This window comes from Dioscorea cayenensis, chromosome 15 (assembly GCF_009730915.1).
Source record: "Dioscorea cayenensis subsp. rotundata cultivar TDr96_F1 chromosome 15, TDr96_F1_v2_PseudoChromosome.rev07_lg8_w22 25.fasta, whole genome shotgun sequence".
Classification (NCBI taxonomy): domain Eukaryota; kingdom Viridiplantae; phylum Streptophyta; class Magnoliopsida; order Dioscoreales; family Dioscoreaceae; genus Dioscorea; species Dioscorea cayenensis.
In genome coordinates, this window is record NC_052485.1 from 1,254,643 (window position 1) to 1,269,141 (window position 14,499).

The 14,499-nt window shown below is 36.0% G+C and overlaps 3 protein-coding genes and 2 pseudogenes across 3 annotated transcripts; 1 reads left to right on the forward strand and 4 right to left on the reverse strand.

Moving 5' to 3' along the window:
- The first annotated feature begins 1,016 nt into the window (after window positions 1-1,016).
- LOC120277933 lies at window positions 1,017-1,689 on the forward strand. Its single transcript, XM_039284807.1, has 2 exons — window positions 1,017-1,358; window positions 1,455-1,689. Exons 1-2 carry the CDS (start codon window positions 1,054-1,056, stop codon window positions 1,510-1,512), a joined length of 363 nt encoding a protein of 120 aa, XP_039140741.1. The 5' UTR covers window positions 1,017-1,053; the 3' UTR covers window positions 1,513-1,689.
- Window positions 1,690-2,394: 705 nt separating this feature from the next.
- LOC120277195 (pentatricopeptide repeat-containing protein At4g18975, chloroplastic-like) lies at window positions 2,395-4,216 on the reverse strand. Its single transcript, XM_039283954.1, has 6 exons — window positions 4,203-4,216; window positions 3,983-4,072; window positions 3,788-3,884; window positions 3,376-3,519; window positions 2,765-2,977; window positions 2,395-2,677 (listed from the first exon to the last, which is right to left on the reverse strand). Exons 1-6 carry the CDS (start codon window positions 4,214-4,216, stop codon window positions 2,486-2,488), a joined length of 750 nt encoding a protein of 249 aa, XP_039139888.1. The 3' UTR covers window positions 2,395-2,485.
- A 763-nt stretch (window positions 4,217-4,979) lies between these two features.
- Window positions 4,980-8,334, reverse strand: LOC120277530 (chitin-inducible gibberellin-responsive protein 1-like). The gene is given in 3 exon segments (XM_039284391.1): window positions 4,980-5,392; window positions 5,394-6,867; window positions 8,235-8,334. Coding segments are annotated over 2 exon segments (1,680 nt in total). The 5' UTR covers window positions 6,837-6,867; window positions 8,235-8,334; the 3' UTR covers window positions 4,980-5,155.
- A 1,633-nt stretch (window positions 8,335-9,967) lies between these two features.
- On the reverse strand, window positions 9,968-11,709 carry LOC120277196 (annotated as a pseudogene).
- An 899-nt stretch (window positions 11,710-12,608) lies between these two features.
- LOC120277197 lies at window positions 12,609-13,577 on the reverse strand (annotated as a pseudogene).
- Between the last annotated feature and the right edge of the window lie 922 nt (window positions 13,578-14,499).

Genomic DNA, 14,499 nt, shown 5'->3' on the forward strand with positions numbered 1-14,499 from the left:
ATAAGAATATTCTAAAATATTACAAACACTATTAGTCAATAAATTAATTATCATTCAAGTCAGTGACCAGTACCTTGTGGCCTATTAAAATCAAACACATAGTTCTACCTTGTGGCCTATGGGTTACTTGAGCTTGAGGTTAATTAACTTTAAGAAGATTATTATGAAAGAATTTATTATTTGATTAATTAACAACCATTGACTTCATTTCATGTCCTTCAATCTTTAATTTGCTAGTGGTCATGTGCAATTGCCATGAACGAGCTTAGAAAGTGGCTGAAATTAAGACAAAACTAAATTTCTTTTTTGAACATATAAAAGATAATTAATTATTTCACATTAAAAAAATAATCCTCAACTTCATCAAACAGACTGTCCTTATTGTTTCTTCAACTTGGCACAAGTAGTTATCCACCAAGATTGCTCGAGTGTGTTTTTTTTTAAAAAATTTTAAAAGTTTGTCTTAAATGCAAAAACAAAAAACTAAATTTCACTATAAAATTTTTTTTTATGGTCCTATTTAGTTGTCCATCTTAAAACTAATTCACATCTATTAAAAACGAATGTGTCAAAATTAATTATATCTTAAATTTATCAACAATTTCTATTAATTTTTCAAAATTATCTTTATTAAAAAAATCATCAATATTTCATTAATTGTTGTTATAATTCAATTGTATCTTTTATTCTCCCTCAATATAGCATTTTAGTTTTTTTTAAAAAAAAATTAAAAAAATGTAGAAGTATATTACACATGTGAAGTTGAAAAAAAAAATTATTTAATATTTTCCAAAATTTTTAAAATAAACCAAATTTTTTTAAAAAAAAATTGAGATAAATAAAAAAGATCTGGAAGAAGCATTTAATTCGGCATGTGAATTGTCAAATAAATAAATCATAAAAAAATAAAAATAAATAAATGAACCAAGGGTATTATCGTAATTTTAAACAGCCAAGCAAGAGAATCACAAGAAGCTGCATAAAAGAGAAGGATGGAGATCTCATCACTTGTACCTCGTCGAGGAGTACCGCGCTCTCTCTCTCTCGCCGGAGATGAGGCTGCTCCAATTGGTCCCATGCAGTGGGTGGCGGGACATGGCACCGGAGGACTCGCCGGAGGAACCTCCGATGGCTCCAATGGTATCGGCGATTCGAGTCTCTCGAGGGAAGCGGCGAAGGTCCAGTTCCAAGTCTTCAACATCCTGGAGACCGTCGCTGGGGTCGATCTCCGAGGATGGAGTCGCAGTGAAGATGGCGGTGGCGTCTGCGGCCGCCTCTTCAGGGAAGGTTGGTGAAAGAGCGAGGATGTCGAGATCTGTGGCTAGGGTTCCGGCGAATCGGGAAAGAGATGATTATCGGTAATGAAACTGAAACCCTTGCATTTCTCTAGATCTGAATCTTGTGAATGAAACCCCGAAATGGATTTCTAATTCTAATTGAATACTTTTGTGAAGGAACTACGGTGCTCCTGCGATTGTGCCGGCATTCTCTCCGACGGCGTTCCTCTTCTGATGCTCCATTGCATTGCATGCAGCTTCTCATGATGATGATGATGATGATGATGATGATGATGAAAACGCAGTGTAGTTTATCTTTTTTTTCTTTTGTTATTCTGTGAATGCTTTCCGTCTTTCTAGTGCTATGTATGTGTTTGTGATGTTGGGAAATGAAATGCTTTTAATACCAGAATTAGTTTTCCTATTTTTTTTTTTATTTTTTCTACTCAGAAATACGTCATACAAATATTTTTACTTTTGAAAATAACCAATTTAGTTCCTCTACCCTTAATCTCTTTTCATCTAGTCCTTTTATTCTTGAAAATACAGCCAATAATTAACCTATATTAAAATATAAGGGACTAAGTAGAACAATTTTCAAGAGTATAGAGACTACTTGAAAGTATTTTTAAATAAAAGACAAAAAAAAAGAGAGAAAAATAGAAGGACCAATTCGACTATTATATATATATATATATATATATAAAGTTTTTTTTATTAAGAAATTATATTTTTTTTTTTCTTTTTATGGGATACAGGGAGGAGAAAATTTTGAAATGAATTGAATTATAATTTTTTTTTAAAATAATGAAGAGAAAAGGAGTTCAAAAATCATGGAATATGTATATATATACATATATCTCATTCCAAAAACAAGCATAATCAATTTTTTATTAAAAGTTATATATATATATATATATATAACTTGAGAAGAGAGTAAAAGACAAAAATGTTTCTCAGATTTGAGACAAGAACAAGCAGGAGTGGGCAAATATATTAAATTAAATTTACAATGATTTTGAAATGAAGTAGGTATAGAACATCCCATGTTCTTGTACAATAATACAATTCCAAATGAACAATTGTATTCTACTCTGATAGAATTGATTGATAATAATAATAATAATATTAAAAACAGGAATTGAAGTTTGGTGTGTCAACTGATCAACAACCAAAATTGTTCTTTTGCTTTACTGTTGGAGACAATTTTAAAGACTTTCTTCATCAGCGGGCACTCTAACTCGCTCGCCATTGAAGTAGAGGTATCTCCATCTCTTTCGATATTTCTTCATCAACATCTTCTTCTTATGGCTTTGGCCCGAAATTTCAAATGCTCTGCCCACTCTATAAACTGTGTCATCATCAGGTCTCACTCCCAATTCCTCCATGTCTGTAAATACCTGACATTTTCTCCACAAATCAAAGAAATTAAGTAACCCAGTGACTGTAAAAGTCACTTACAAGCTGCAAATATTGAACTTGGTTACCTCCAAAATCTTCTCTGGCATGTGATGGTGCTCATATAAAGAAATTATTCGAGAAAATAACCGCTTAGAAATCGATCGGGAGTGTGTTTGCAGAATCATGTTCCAAATGATCTCAGTTTCATCTAACCTCCCGTCCATGTCAAAAGCCAGCAGAAGTGTGTCATATGTTCCCATTGTGAGCATTTGGCCCTTGCTTAACAACCACTTTGATACCTGCAATATATAGCCACACATCCTCAAACAAGGCATTGTGCAGAGTTCCAGCATGATACCGAGAACAAAAGCTAAATAAAAAGGAACAGATAATAACATTTTAGAATCTATTAAGTACATACTTGAATGATCCTCAACCATTGTTTTCATAGTTCACATCCACAAACAAGGCATTGTGCAGAGTCTCAGCATGTTACAGAGAACAAAAGCTAAATAAAAAGGAACAAGCAATAATATGTTAGAATCTATTAATTACATACTTGAATGATCCTCAACCATTGTTTTCATAGTTCACATCCTCAAACAAGGCATTGTGCAGAGTTTCAGCATGTTACAGAGAACAAAAGCAAAATAAAAAGAAACAAGTAATAATATGTTAGAATCTATTAATTACATACTTGAATGATCCTCAACCATTGTTTTCTTCGACGCAAAATACTCAAAGCCTTTGCTGCAGCAATGACAGGGAATTCAGTCTCCCATGCAGTCCATTTGTCTAATGCTCCATAGATTGCTTCTTTCTCATTCGGGAGGTTCGAGACCTACAAAAATTCATAAAAGCATATATTTTTATGAGCAAAGAGAACATGCAAGAGCAAGTAATGAACTCAAGTAAATCAAACAGTTCAAACTTAGCAGGAATTCAGGACAGCTATTTGAAATCTTAAACAAAAACTCTCACAAATGATAAATGGCAAACAAAAAGAAAAAAAAATGCAATTTTTGAAACAAATACGAGGTTACAAACTCTAGGAATACAATTAACAGGATTTTGAGAAAGATTGACATGAAAATCAGTGAGAAACTTACAATTCGAACAAGATGGAGGGCCTTCTGCCCAGATCCAGCAGAATCCCTGTTCTTCCATAAATGATGCTCCTTTTTCCCTGGCTTCTTTACTATCTGTCTGTAAATCAGTTTTCAACCATACAATGGCCTATAATTCAAAGAACCCTAACTTAACTTCACTTGAGAAATAAATCAAAATGTAAAGAAAACACCTACAATGATTTATCGTGGCTCAAGATGCAAGGGAGCTTTGATTGGTTGTTGTGTTGTTTTGAGAGAAAGCGATGAAGGAGAAAAAGATCACCTCTGGTGATATCCTCCGGAGAGGAAAAAGGATTGAAGGTGCTGGAGCGAAGCCCCTAACCCTAATTCCACCATTGCAAGTGGGGGAGCTCAAACCCCTAAACCCTCAGCCCAAGCAAGATAACACTGTTACCGTAAATTATCCATATAAAATTTCATTACCAAAAAATTTCTTTTATATATGATTTTGCACTTTGTTTTTTTATTTTTTATTTTAAAAAAAATTGGATAAACCACATTAATTAAAAAGAAAGGGGAAAACTACAACAGACTTTCACAACACACACAGTGGGAAAACACAAAACGAAAACAACAACCACTAACCATAAGAAGTGGTAGCACAGAGGACACACACTAAAACAAAACAAGTAAAAACAAGGAAGTAACGACACACAAAAACTGCCAACACACTCTAAAGACCTTTCTGTTACTCATCCATGTGCTGAACCTGTATCTCCTCAGAAGCCAAATCAACCCCTGTCTTCTCCACCCTCGGACCTAAAAAATCCAGACTCCGGCGGATGGTAGTGATGGAATCCTTCAACTTGACTCTGGAACTCTCCCGGCTGTGTCACTACTGCCTCCGGATTCCGGCGGATTTTGCCCTTTATTGATAAATATATATATTTTTATATATATAATCTATAAAATAAAACCAAAAATCAAATAAATATATATTCTTGCATAAGAAATTCATATCTTTACTAAAGAAATACAATTCACAGAGAGGTTGAAAATTTAGGCATAAGAACATAGTTGTATTAAAGTATTAACTCATTTGTATAAACTCATGATATAATTTATTCATATTTCATTAAAAAAAAATAGCTCTTGAACAATCAATTTGAGCAAACACAATCAAGCAGCCTAATATGTAGTAGGGCTGAATTATAAAAGAATATAGCTCAAGTATTAAAAATATCAAGGGATTTATTGGACTCAAAGACATATATCCCGGCCTAAAACAAATTACAACAAAGTAAAGCTTTAAAAAAGTAAATACAAGAAGATGCATTAACATGGTGCACCAAACTGTATCTAATTCTATATATATATATATATATATGTGTATCCATATCTTATTAATTAGTGCCAAGCAGAAGCTGAGATCAAGCTCCTGTTTTTCCAGCCCAGCAGCATAGCTCCATCCTTCTCAACCAATGTATACTTATCAGAATAGCAAGCTAGAAGAGTCCTTATCACAGAGTTGACATATGAGCTCAGAGGATATGGTTTGAACCCTGCCATGGTGAGCCTGGACCTCCATTTCCCCAGTAGTTCATACCTCTCTACTCTTTCCTTCCCCTCGCACGCGATCATGTTCTACAATGTCCTTTGCCAGACAGTGCTGCTCGACACTGATCCGTTCCTTGCTGTCTCGAGCCAGTGTGGCATCAATGGACTCGAACATAGCTGAGTAGTAATCCAGTGTCTCCATGAACCTTGTCAAGAATGGAGTTGTGTTGCTGTTGGATTCATGCTCAACCAGGGTGGTCACTTTTGGCGATAGCCCTTTCACCATCCGAAGCAGACCGTCGCGAGGATTATTAACATCAACACTCTCATCTGGTGTGTGATGAAGCTGAAGAGTGAAGTTCACTGCAAGTGCTTCGTCGGGCCTGATGTCTAGCATGTCTCGAGTAACATTTGGACCATAAACACTCAATGCATTGAATTCAAGTGGTATATTGAACTTCTTCGACATTTCAGAAAGCATCTTTCCAACAAGTTGAAGATTTTCTCCTCGGGCATATTCTGACACTGGATCATCTATTCCAGTGATACGCACATGAGGCGGCCCTCCTGGTCTTGCCGCCAATGCCTGTATCAAAGTGATCCATTGAGTCCCCTGAGCAATTTGAAAATCAATGATGTGGATGCGGTTCTCATTCCTCAGAGCTTCAGCAATTGCACCGTTGGCTGCCATGTAGCCGAACTTGAAGTAGGGACAGATGTCATACAGAATCCGCATGTAGGATAGCAGCTCCTTGCTCTCTGGTGCACGACACTTGAGGGCCTGGTAGATATTAGTGCCAGAAGACTCATGCCTGGCGACTAGGCCTTCAATAATATAAGCACCAAGGCGCTGGATAGGTTCACCGGTAATGGAAACCACACCGCGGGCTTTCTCAACAAGTGTTTCGAAATCTTCAATCTTGTTTTCCGATAATGCCTCCGCACATTTTACAAGCAATTGCTTCATGTTATTCAGCGGAATGTCTGCCACCTCTTTTAGACGCTTCTCTGGACGGTTTACATAACTACCCTGATATCTGGTTAAAGGATATTGGTGATGAGGGTTAGAGACCTGAACACATGACACTTGACTAGATGTCCTCGATCGGGACTTTGGGACTTGAGCTATTTTTGTTTCATCCAATTCAGTGTTGGTGCTGGTTGTTGCCTCATCAGAATCAGGAGCCATTAGGACAGTCTCTAGTTCTTGAAGGGCATGTCGAATGCTCTGGCCGGAGGAAATGTAGGCTGAACTATGATGCCCCTGGATACCGTCTTGGAAAGAAATTTCAGCCTGCCTGAATGAATTGCCGGAGTAATAGGAAGGACTGTACTGTTCCTGGCTATTGCTCCTTGCAGACAAAGTTTCACAGTCGAACTGGCTAGACAGAGGAGAGTTTGGTGAAATTCCTAGATTAAATTTTATTGAATCCACTGGCCATTCAGAGTATGCTGGAGTGATCACGGATGAATGATTGTAAGAAATGTCAGCATCGGTGAATTCAGATCCGAAAAATTGTTGCATGTCCATTAGAAGGGAATGGCATCAATTTAAAAGTTATCTGCATATTAATTATAGATTACTCAAATTACAAAATGATAGTAACATTCTTTATAGAAGACACACGCACAAAATACCAGCCGCTAAATATGCCATGTATATAAATGAAATATCAAATTTCAAAGTCTAGAAAGTTCTCAAATCATTCAAACAATTATCATAATTTCAAACAAGAATTGAAGACTCAAACAAGCACATTCAATTTCAACAATTCCAACTGTTTGATATGAACAATCAACAAAATCATCATAGAGAACCAAAAAGCAGAATTCTCAAATTGCTTGTATGGAAAACAATGGTATATTCACAACAGCAATAAGTACAAGCATACATAAACAATGATATATTCCATATATCTATTAAATTAATTAGAACCTCAAACAAATGGTAACCTTATCGGTCATTCTACAATAAATGATATTTAGGAAATCAATATCAACACAAAAAAGCCTTGAAATTTTTGAATTATCTAAAGGTGACTTAAACCTGAAATTGGAAGAACACAAAGGGGATAATAAATTGGACTTCATATTTGGCAAATCACTTTCATAAAACCTAATTACTTGTATGGGAGGTATCCTCAGTTTTTAATTTGACACACTAATGGGAGTCACCATCACCAGGCTTTCACCACACTAGAATGATGATTGATTCTGGCTTTACACCTCTAAATTAAAACTTCCAATAATTGGAAAAAGCAAGCCAAGAAGCTAAAAGCAAAAAGAATTAAAAAAATTAAACTAGGGCAAGTGGAGAGCATAAAAAGACAAAAGAAAATCAAAAAGTTAAGGAATAATTACAAAAACAGTGTAAGGAAAAAGAAAATCTTTCTTAAATATTTTCCTGTAGAAGTGCGACAAGCTCACAAACAACCAAATTATTTTCACAGTGAATTCAATCAATCATTCCCTGAATTTTTCACCAATCTATCAATCAGAAACCCAGTTTCCAAACCCATAGTTTCAATGAACACCAAAAAAACTAGAACCGACATCTCTTCCCCTTGTTCTTTAACCATAAAAAAATTCTTTCCAACATAATTAAATTCATGAAATTCTTTCACAAAATTCTAAAATCTCTCCTTTCTGAGAAGAAGAAGAAGAAGAAGAACATGCTCTTCATAACCAGCTTAAGAATACCTAAATCCCAACAAGGAATCATAACAACATCTAAACCACTATTTCCAAACAAAAACAATCCATAGTTTCTACAAGATCATCAAATCCAAACTTTGTTTCATTTTCCACAATCTCCATCCATCCATCCATCCATTCACCACAAACCAAAACTCAAGCACAAAATTTCATTTAAATCAAAGAACACAAAAGCAAGATTCCAGCTTTATAAAACAAAAAAGAAAAACCTCACCTTTCACCCCCAATCTTCACCAAAAAACCAAAAAAATTTCAACTTTTTCCTCTCACTCCTCCTCCTCCTCGTCGTCGTTGCTTCGCAATCTAACTCCAAGACCAAGAACTCAAGCATTCACGAAAAAAAGAGCTCTATATAAAAGAAACAGAGTGACACGGAAGTCAGCGTTCCCGCGGTCCTGTTCTTTTGTTCTTTGACCGCACGTGCAATCTCCACGTTTCACCCTCCGATTCCCATCCAACGGTCCTCCTTCATTCTTCATCCACGTGAGCTGATCTATCGCCAATCACGACCGTGTATTACACGTGACAACCTGTCTACGATGCCGCCACGCGTGACGACATGTGAACGTGTCATTACATGGTGAACCCTCTATCCTGACGTGTCTCCCACCTCACTCACCGTCCGATCTTCATCCAACGGCTACAAACACGTATCTCATGATGCAACATCCACCGTTGGTCCCTGAGATGCCGACTTAAAAATCTTTTGTCCTTCTAGAAGCACCTGATGATGATCTTTTATTTATTTATTTATTTAATTAGTTCCAGTGATTGTAATCTGTGAATATTATAACATGATTATGATTTCATGCAATTAGATGTCATGTTTGGATTCACTTATTAAAGTGATAATGTTGGTGGATGTTGAACTGGTCTGTAAGAAATTAATTTATTGGTTACCATGTTAATAAATCTCTATATTAAAATAAAGAAAGATGGAACCATGGCATAAATCACACGCATGCATTGAAAAATATAGAAAAGAAAAAAAGGACTAGATTAATGATGGAAAAGAATAAAGAGAAGATGGAATGGAACTTGAGTCCTTATGAATGACAAGGAAGGCACTATCAAAAAGAGCAGCGCATGGTCTGGTTCACATGATATTGATGCCTTTTTATCAAGTGTGATCTCTAATGTGACACCATTTCCATTTGAATATCATGTCTTTTGGCTCATCGACTAACTCACATTTATCATTTATTTTTATCACAAAATCAAAACAAAAATAAATAGAATAACACATGATTATTAGAAAAAGGCAAATTATGCTTTCGTGTTAGTGATACTTTTATAACGATGAGAATAATGACTCAGCTAGTAAGATATGACGCGTAGTCTTAAATTCTTAGAGTCTCATAAAAATAAAACTGAGTGACAATCAAAATACAAGCTACATTCACCAGTAAATTTGGAATGGACAATATAAAAGTAATTTATCCTCGATCTACTTCCATGTTATGTGATTATATATATTGCAGACATCTTTATTGTTGTACTTTAATTTTTATTTTAATATATATTTGTGTGATTTATTCATAAAAAAAAAAAATTGGGTTTGATATTGGCGCTCAGTGTTGATAAAAAACGAATCTAATGAGTATGGTTGAGGTGCCAATCTATATTTGGCTAGGTGCAATGTGGTTGAAGGAACATGTTGAAATAACAAACAAATAATGCTTAGCAGTATCCATTTCTTCCGTACACGCATGACAAAGACATGAGTTGGATTTCTAGAACTTTGATTTTTCTTTGTAAGCGTTGATGACCCGAGTCAATGTTGGAAAAAAACATATGTTGCTTCTTCGAAATTCACTTTGGTCTCTTTCTTAAGGTTGACCTCATAATTAAAAAGAAAACTCATTTAATTAAAACCCAACAGTTTATTTAATAAATTCAAATTCCTCACATGAAACACACTCATCAGTAAAAACATTAGCTCAAGGTTTACAAATTACTACAAAAACAAGGTAAAAGAGCAAGTGGGTTCAACAAGTAAAGCTCTTCAATGTTAGCATAGAGACTCCACCTTCCCTGCCACTGAATCAAACCCCTGATTGCCTGGCCAATTCCTGATAACTATCAAGTGGCTTTGTGAACTCTGCCAGCAATCACTCTACAAAACCAACAAAGCTTTTCTAACACTCAACACAATGAGCTTCATGAAGCTCATCAATGGATTCAAAAGCTCTCCCACTTGTAGCAGTTGTGAACACACCAATGCCACCTTTCTTCAAGTCTTTCTTAGTAGAGAAACCATGCCTGATAATCCTACACACATTGCATTTCTCTGAAGCACAGAGACTTGAAGAACCATTCATGCCCAATGAACACATAATTGTAGTGCCATAAAACCTCAGTAATTCATTACCATCAGCCAAGCAACGAGGGTGCTTCTTTGGGAGTTTACTGGCTCTGTTCTTAACCATTTCTCTGTGTTCTTCAAAAGTGACCAAGAGTTTTTCTGCATGTTATGAACTTTTAGAACCCTCTCTATTCTCCCACAACTGTTCTCATTCTTTAACCAGCTTGTTCTACAGATAATTTCCACAATCTTTCTTGAGGAATCACCTTCCAAAAGTTCAGTAACTGGAAGGAAAAATAAAAAGAGACAGTAGTTTACAGAGTTTAGTTTCTCAAGAGAAGTTATGAAGTGAAGAACTGACCTGCATGGTTGGAGAGATGATGAGCTTCTAAAGATTCCCACTTCCCAAAGTCCTTACCCACACTTGTGGCATCTCATAATGGCAACAGTTTCATGAGATGATGTTCTTTTTTGAAGGAGTTCTGATAGCAGCTGCTCTGGGAGAAGGATTGTACCTAAAAGCCATGATGGTAGCCCTCCAGGGCCTGAGTGTCCCAGGCTTAAGAGTGCCCACATGTAGGTGGAGTTAACCCCATTGTCAACTTCATGGAAAGCTCCAAATCCAGTGATCTTGAGCTCATAGTTTGAGTTGTTGAGAACCACCTCATGGGTTATAGGGTTTAGGAACTCACTGCTCCCCAATGGACCTTGGACTGCAACTTGGAGGTCTTTTCTAAGCGCTTCTTGCTCCCATGGATAACATCTTTGAGGTTGGCTATGGATCTTGAGCAACCTGACCTTCCCTGCTTTCCTTGTCAAGATGGTGTCTCAAAATGAAGCCTGGCCTTTGGATCATATACATCACACGACTCAGATTTACACTGGAGAGACCTCTTGAGAGACATCCATACTGTAGACATCTCCCCTCCTCACTTGCTCACTCTTCTTCTTCTGTGGGCTACTTTACTTTCTTAGTTATAGACCACCAACTTTGAAGCATAGGCTGCATAGCATTAAATTCTAGGCAAACAAATAACTACAAGAGTACCTGCTGTATGTCTTGTTTTCATTGGTTGTGCACACAGCATACACACCTTCAAAAGCTGTATATGTACCTGTCATTTGCTTCCATGTTTATGATTAGGCGTAAAAGAACATCATAAAAGCTTTCCATCTCTTTATCAGAATTGGGTTTATCTCCACAGAAACAAATGCTACTCATGGAAACTTGAATGCCAAGTGATAGATACAGATGAAAGATGAAGGTATGATAAAGAGGAAAACAACAATAAATGATGAAGGTATGATAATAAAGAAGAAAAGAACAATAAAAATAAATGCCCTGCCAGAAACAACCAGTGGAACAGGTTAATGATGCCGTCATGGCGCTGTAAGCTGTAAAAACAACTGTCTAGTGCCAACGTGGTAGTGCCACTGTGGTGGTGAGAGAAAATTAATCAGAGTTTTTTATTCCGTGAATACAGTATCAATGCAAAGTCTTTTCTTAAGAGGAAGGTCACGGGCCTGACAGTAGCTCAAAATTGAAGAACATAGGCTCAACGAGTAAAACAAGTGAACTATTTATTACCCAAATAAACATTGAATCTATAAACTCAGAATGAAACCCATGACATGATATAATTTAATCAACAACACTGACAAGGTAATGAACTTAGACACGTTACAGAAGACCACTTGCACAGGTGGAAAGTATCAGCAAATTCACTCTCAGAATCAGTTCTCTCTAATTCTTTCTAGATCAAAGAAATGAGAAGCATAGCACATTCCAGCAATTACATAAAATTGGAATGAGATACTCCATTGAATGAGTCATATCATCTTTTTCATACCATTAAGAGTCTTTAATATGCCAAATTCTTAACCTGATTGCAGACCACGACAAAATATTACAAAAAGTGGAAACCGGATTGCCAATAGAACAATTGAGCAACATGCAAAGGGTTCATCATGCAAAATCATGCGAAATGAATTGATATCTAACAAATTGAAATGATTCATAGACAACAGGCAAACAAAAGCTGCAAATGGAAACAATCATCATCTTCACATCTGAATAACTCCACCATGTTACTATATCAGTAACTATTTAAATGGTCATCCCCTGAATACAAACACTTAATTCTCAACAAACATTAAAAATCATGAACCTTCCCTCATAAACTTTCAAAGGATTCAAACAATACTAAAAATCTTTTGCACATGAAGCGTTGTTCAAACTCTCAGAAATGGCATTCATCAGTTGGAAAAATCAAACAAAAGAAATTTATGCTACCAGAGATAGGCATAAAGATTAGGCCTTCTCTATTTCCAATTATGTTCAGCTCCAGATTACAAGCTCAGCACAAACATCCCAAGTTCATACAAGTCCAGCCACTACCACTACTCACCACCATTCACCATCCAACTGAGTTAAGTACAACAAACAAAGGAGAAGGAAATTAAGAGGAAAAAAAAAAAGCTGAAACCTTTGTCTAGTTATCATCATCAGCAGGACCAGCCTTTGAAGACCCAGTACCAGCCTTCTTTGGGAGCAACAGGTTGTGAATGTTAGAGCATCACACCTCCATTAGCAATGGTGACAGCACCCAGAAGCTTGGACAGCTCCTCATCATTCCTTACTGCCAATTGGATGTGTCTGGGCACTATTCTGGTCTTCTTGTTATCTCTAGCCGCATTGCCAGCAAGCTCCAACACCTGATGGACAAAGTCAAGATTAGAATCAAAAGATAGAAAATTGAAATTCAAAAAGAACGCTTAATAACCAACAAGAATTTCACTAGGTCAAGAATTGGGGCTAACGATTTCGAAATTTCTATTCCAAACACCGTTGAATTAGAAAACCCAGATCACAAATTCCTAAAGTTCCAAAATTAAAGAAAACCAGCAAATAATATGCCAAAACCGTGGAATAATTCCAACCAGACGGCAAATTGGGAGAAACTTATGAAAAATGAGTACCAAATTAACTACCAAACCATCCAAAAACGAGCAAAACATGAGAAAAATTAGTTTGCGAGTAGAAGTGAATCTGATCCATACCTCCGCAGCAAGGTACTCAAGAACGGCAGCGAGATAGACAGGGGCACCAGCACCAACACGCTCGGCATACTTGCCGGCCTTGAGGAACCTTGCTATCCTCCCAACGGGGAACTGAAGCCCAGCTTTGCTACTCCGCGAAGTCGCCTTCTTCGAAGCTCCGGATCCGATGGCCTTCCCCTGCCGGCCATGGCGTCAACGAGATCTAGGGTTAGGGTTAGTGTTTCGAATAACAAAGACGAACGCTACTTTGAAAATTCTTTGAGAACTCTCTCTTATTTATAGCATGAGTCCGGTTTCGATCAAAACCAATGGCAAAAAGCTCAAGGATCGTTGATATTAGCCGTCCGATCATCTTATGTGGACGGTTGGATATTGCGTTCTTTAAAAAGGGTTTCCCTTATATAAGGAGACGTCGTAATATTTGAGCATTATTTTAATTAATTATTTGAGGAATTATGATTTTATTAGCAAAATAGAGGAAGGTCATGTAATGTTTAAAAAGTCATAAATCAAATAAATAAGTTATTATTTATAGAAAATAATTGATAACTGCTAACTAATAAAGAGGTTTTTTTTTTAATAAAAAAAATATATAAAGAAGTGCATGGTCACTGTGGATGACATAAGCTAACCCAATAATTTGAGATCATCATAATGGCCCTGAAAATGGGTATTATTCCATGCTATGTTTTTATTGATTGAAGTAACATTCTTAGTAGGTGGGAAATGAGACTATTTTCGCTGAAGTTATAACTGCAATAATTTTCCTTTTATTTAACTTAATTATTTAAAAATAAATAAATTATATATAATAAACACAAGACAAGAGTAAATGACATTTTAAATCTCCTAGTTTATCATGCTATGCAGTATTGACTTTTTAACTAAAAAATTATATGAATACAAATAAATAAACTATAATTTATTAATGAAAAACTAGTTACAAAAATAAGAAAGTAGATATTTAAAGAAAAGAACCACAAGTGCAATGATCTCTTAAAAATAATCAACGAGTAAGATTATCCTTTGATAAGGATATGATCATCGATTATAAATAAAAAATTGATGTAATATAAAAAAAATTCTCATTGAAAAAACAGTACGAAATACATAA

Excerpts from the sequence above, each read along its gene's own strand:
- LOC120277933 (XM_039284807.1), top strand. The coding sequence starts at position 1,054 with ATGAGGCTGCTCCAATTGGTCCCATGCAGTGGGTGGCGGGACATGGCA. Across the intron at positions 1,359-1,454 it reads CGGGAAAGAGATGATTATCG|GAACTACGGTGCTCCTGCGA; the intron begins GTAATGAAACTG and ends ACTTTTGTGAAG.
- LOC120277195 (XM_039283954.1), bottom strand. Across the intron at positions 3,885-3,982 it reads TTGAGCCACGATAAATCATT|ACAGATAGTAAAGAAGCCAG; the intron begins GTAGGTGTTTTC and ends ACTGATTTACAG. Across the intron at positions 3,520-3,787 it reads CCCTCCATCTTGTTCGAATT|GTCTCGAACCTCCCGAATGA; the intron begins GTAAGTTTCTCA and ends GAATTTTTGTAG.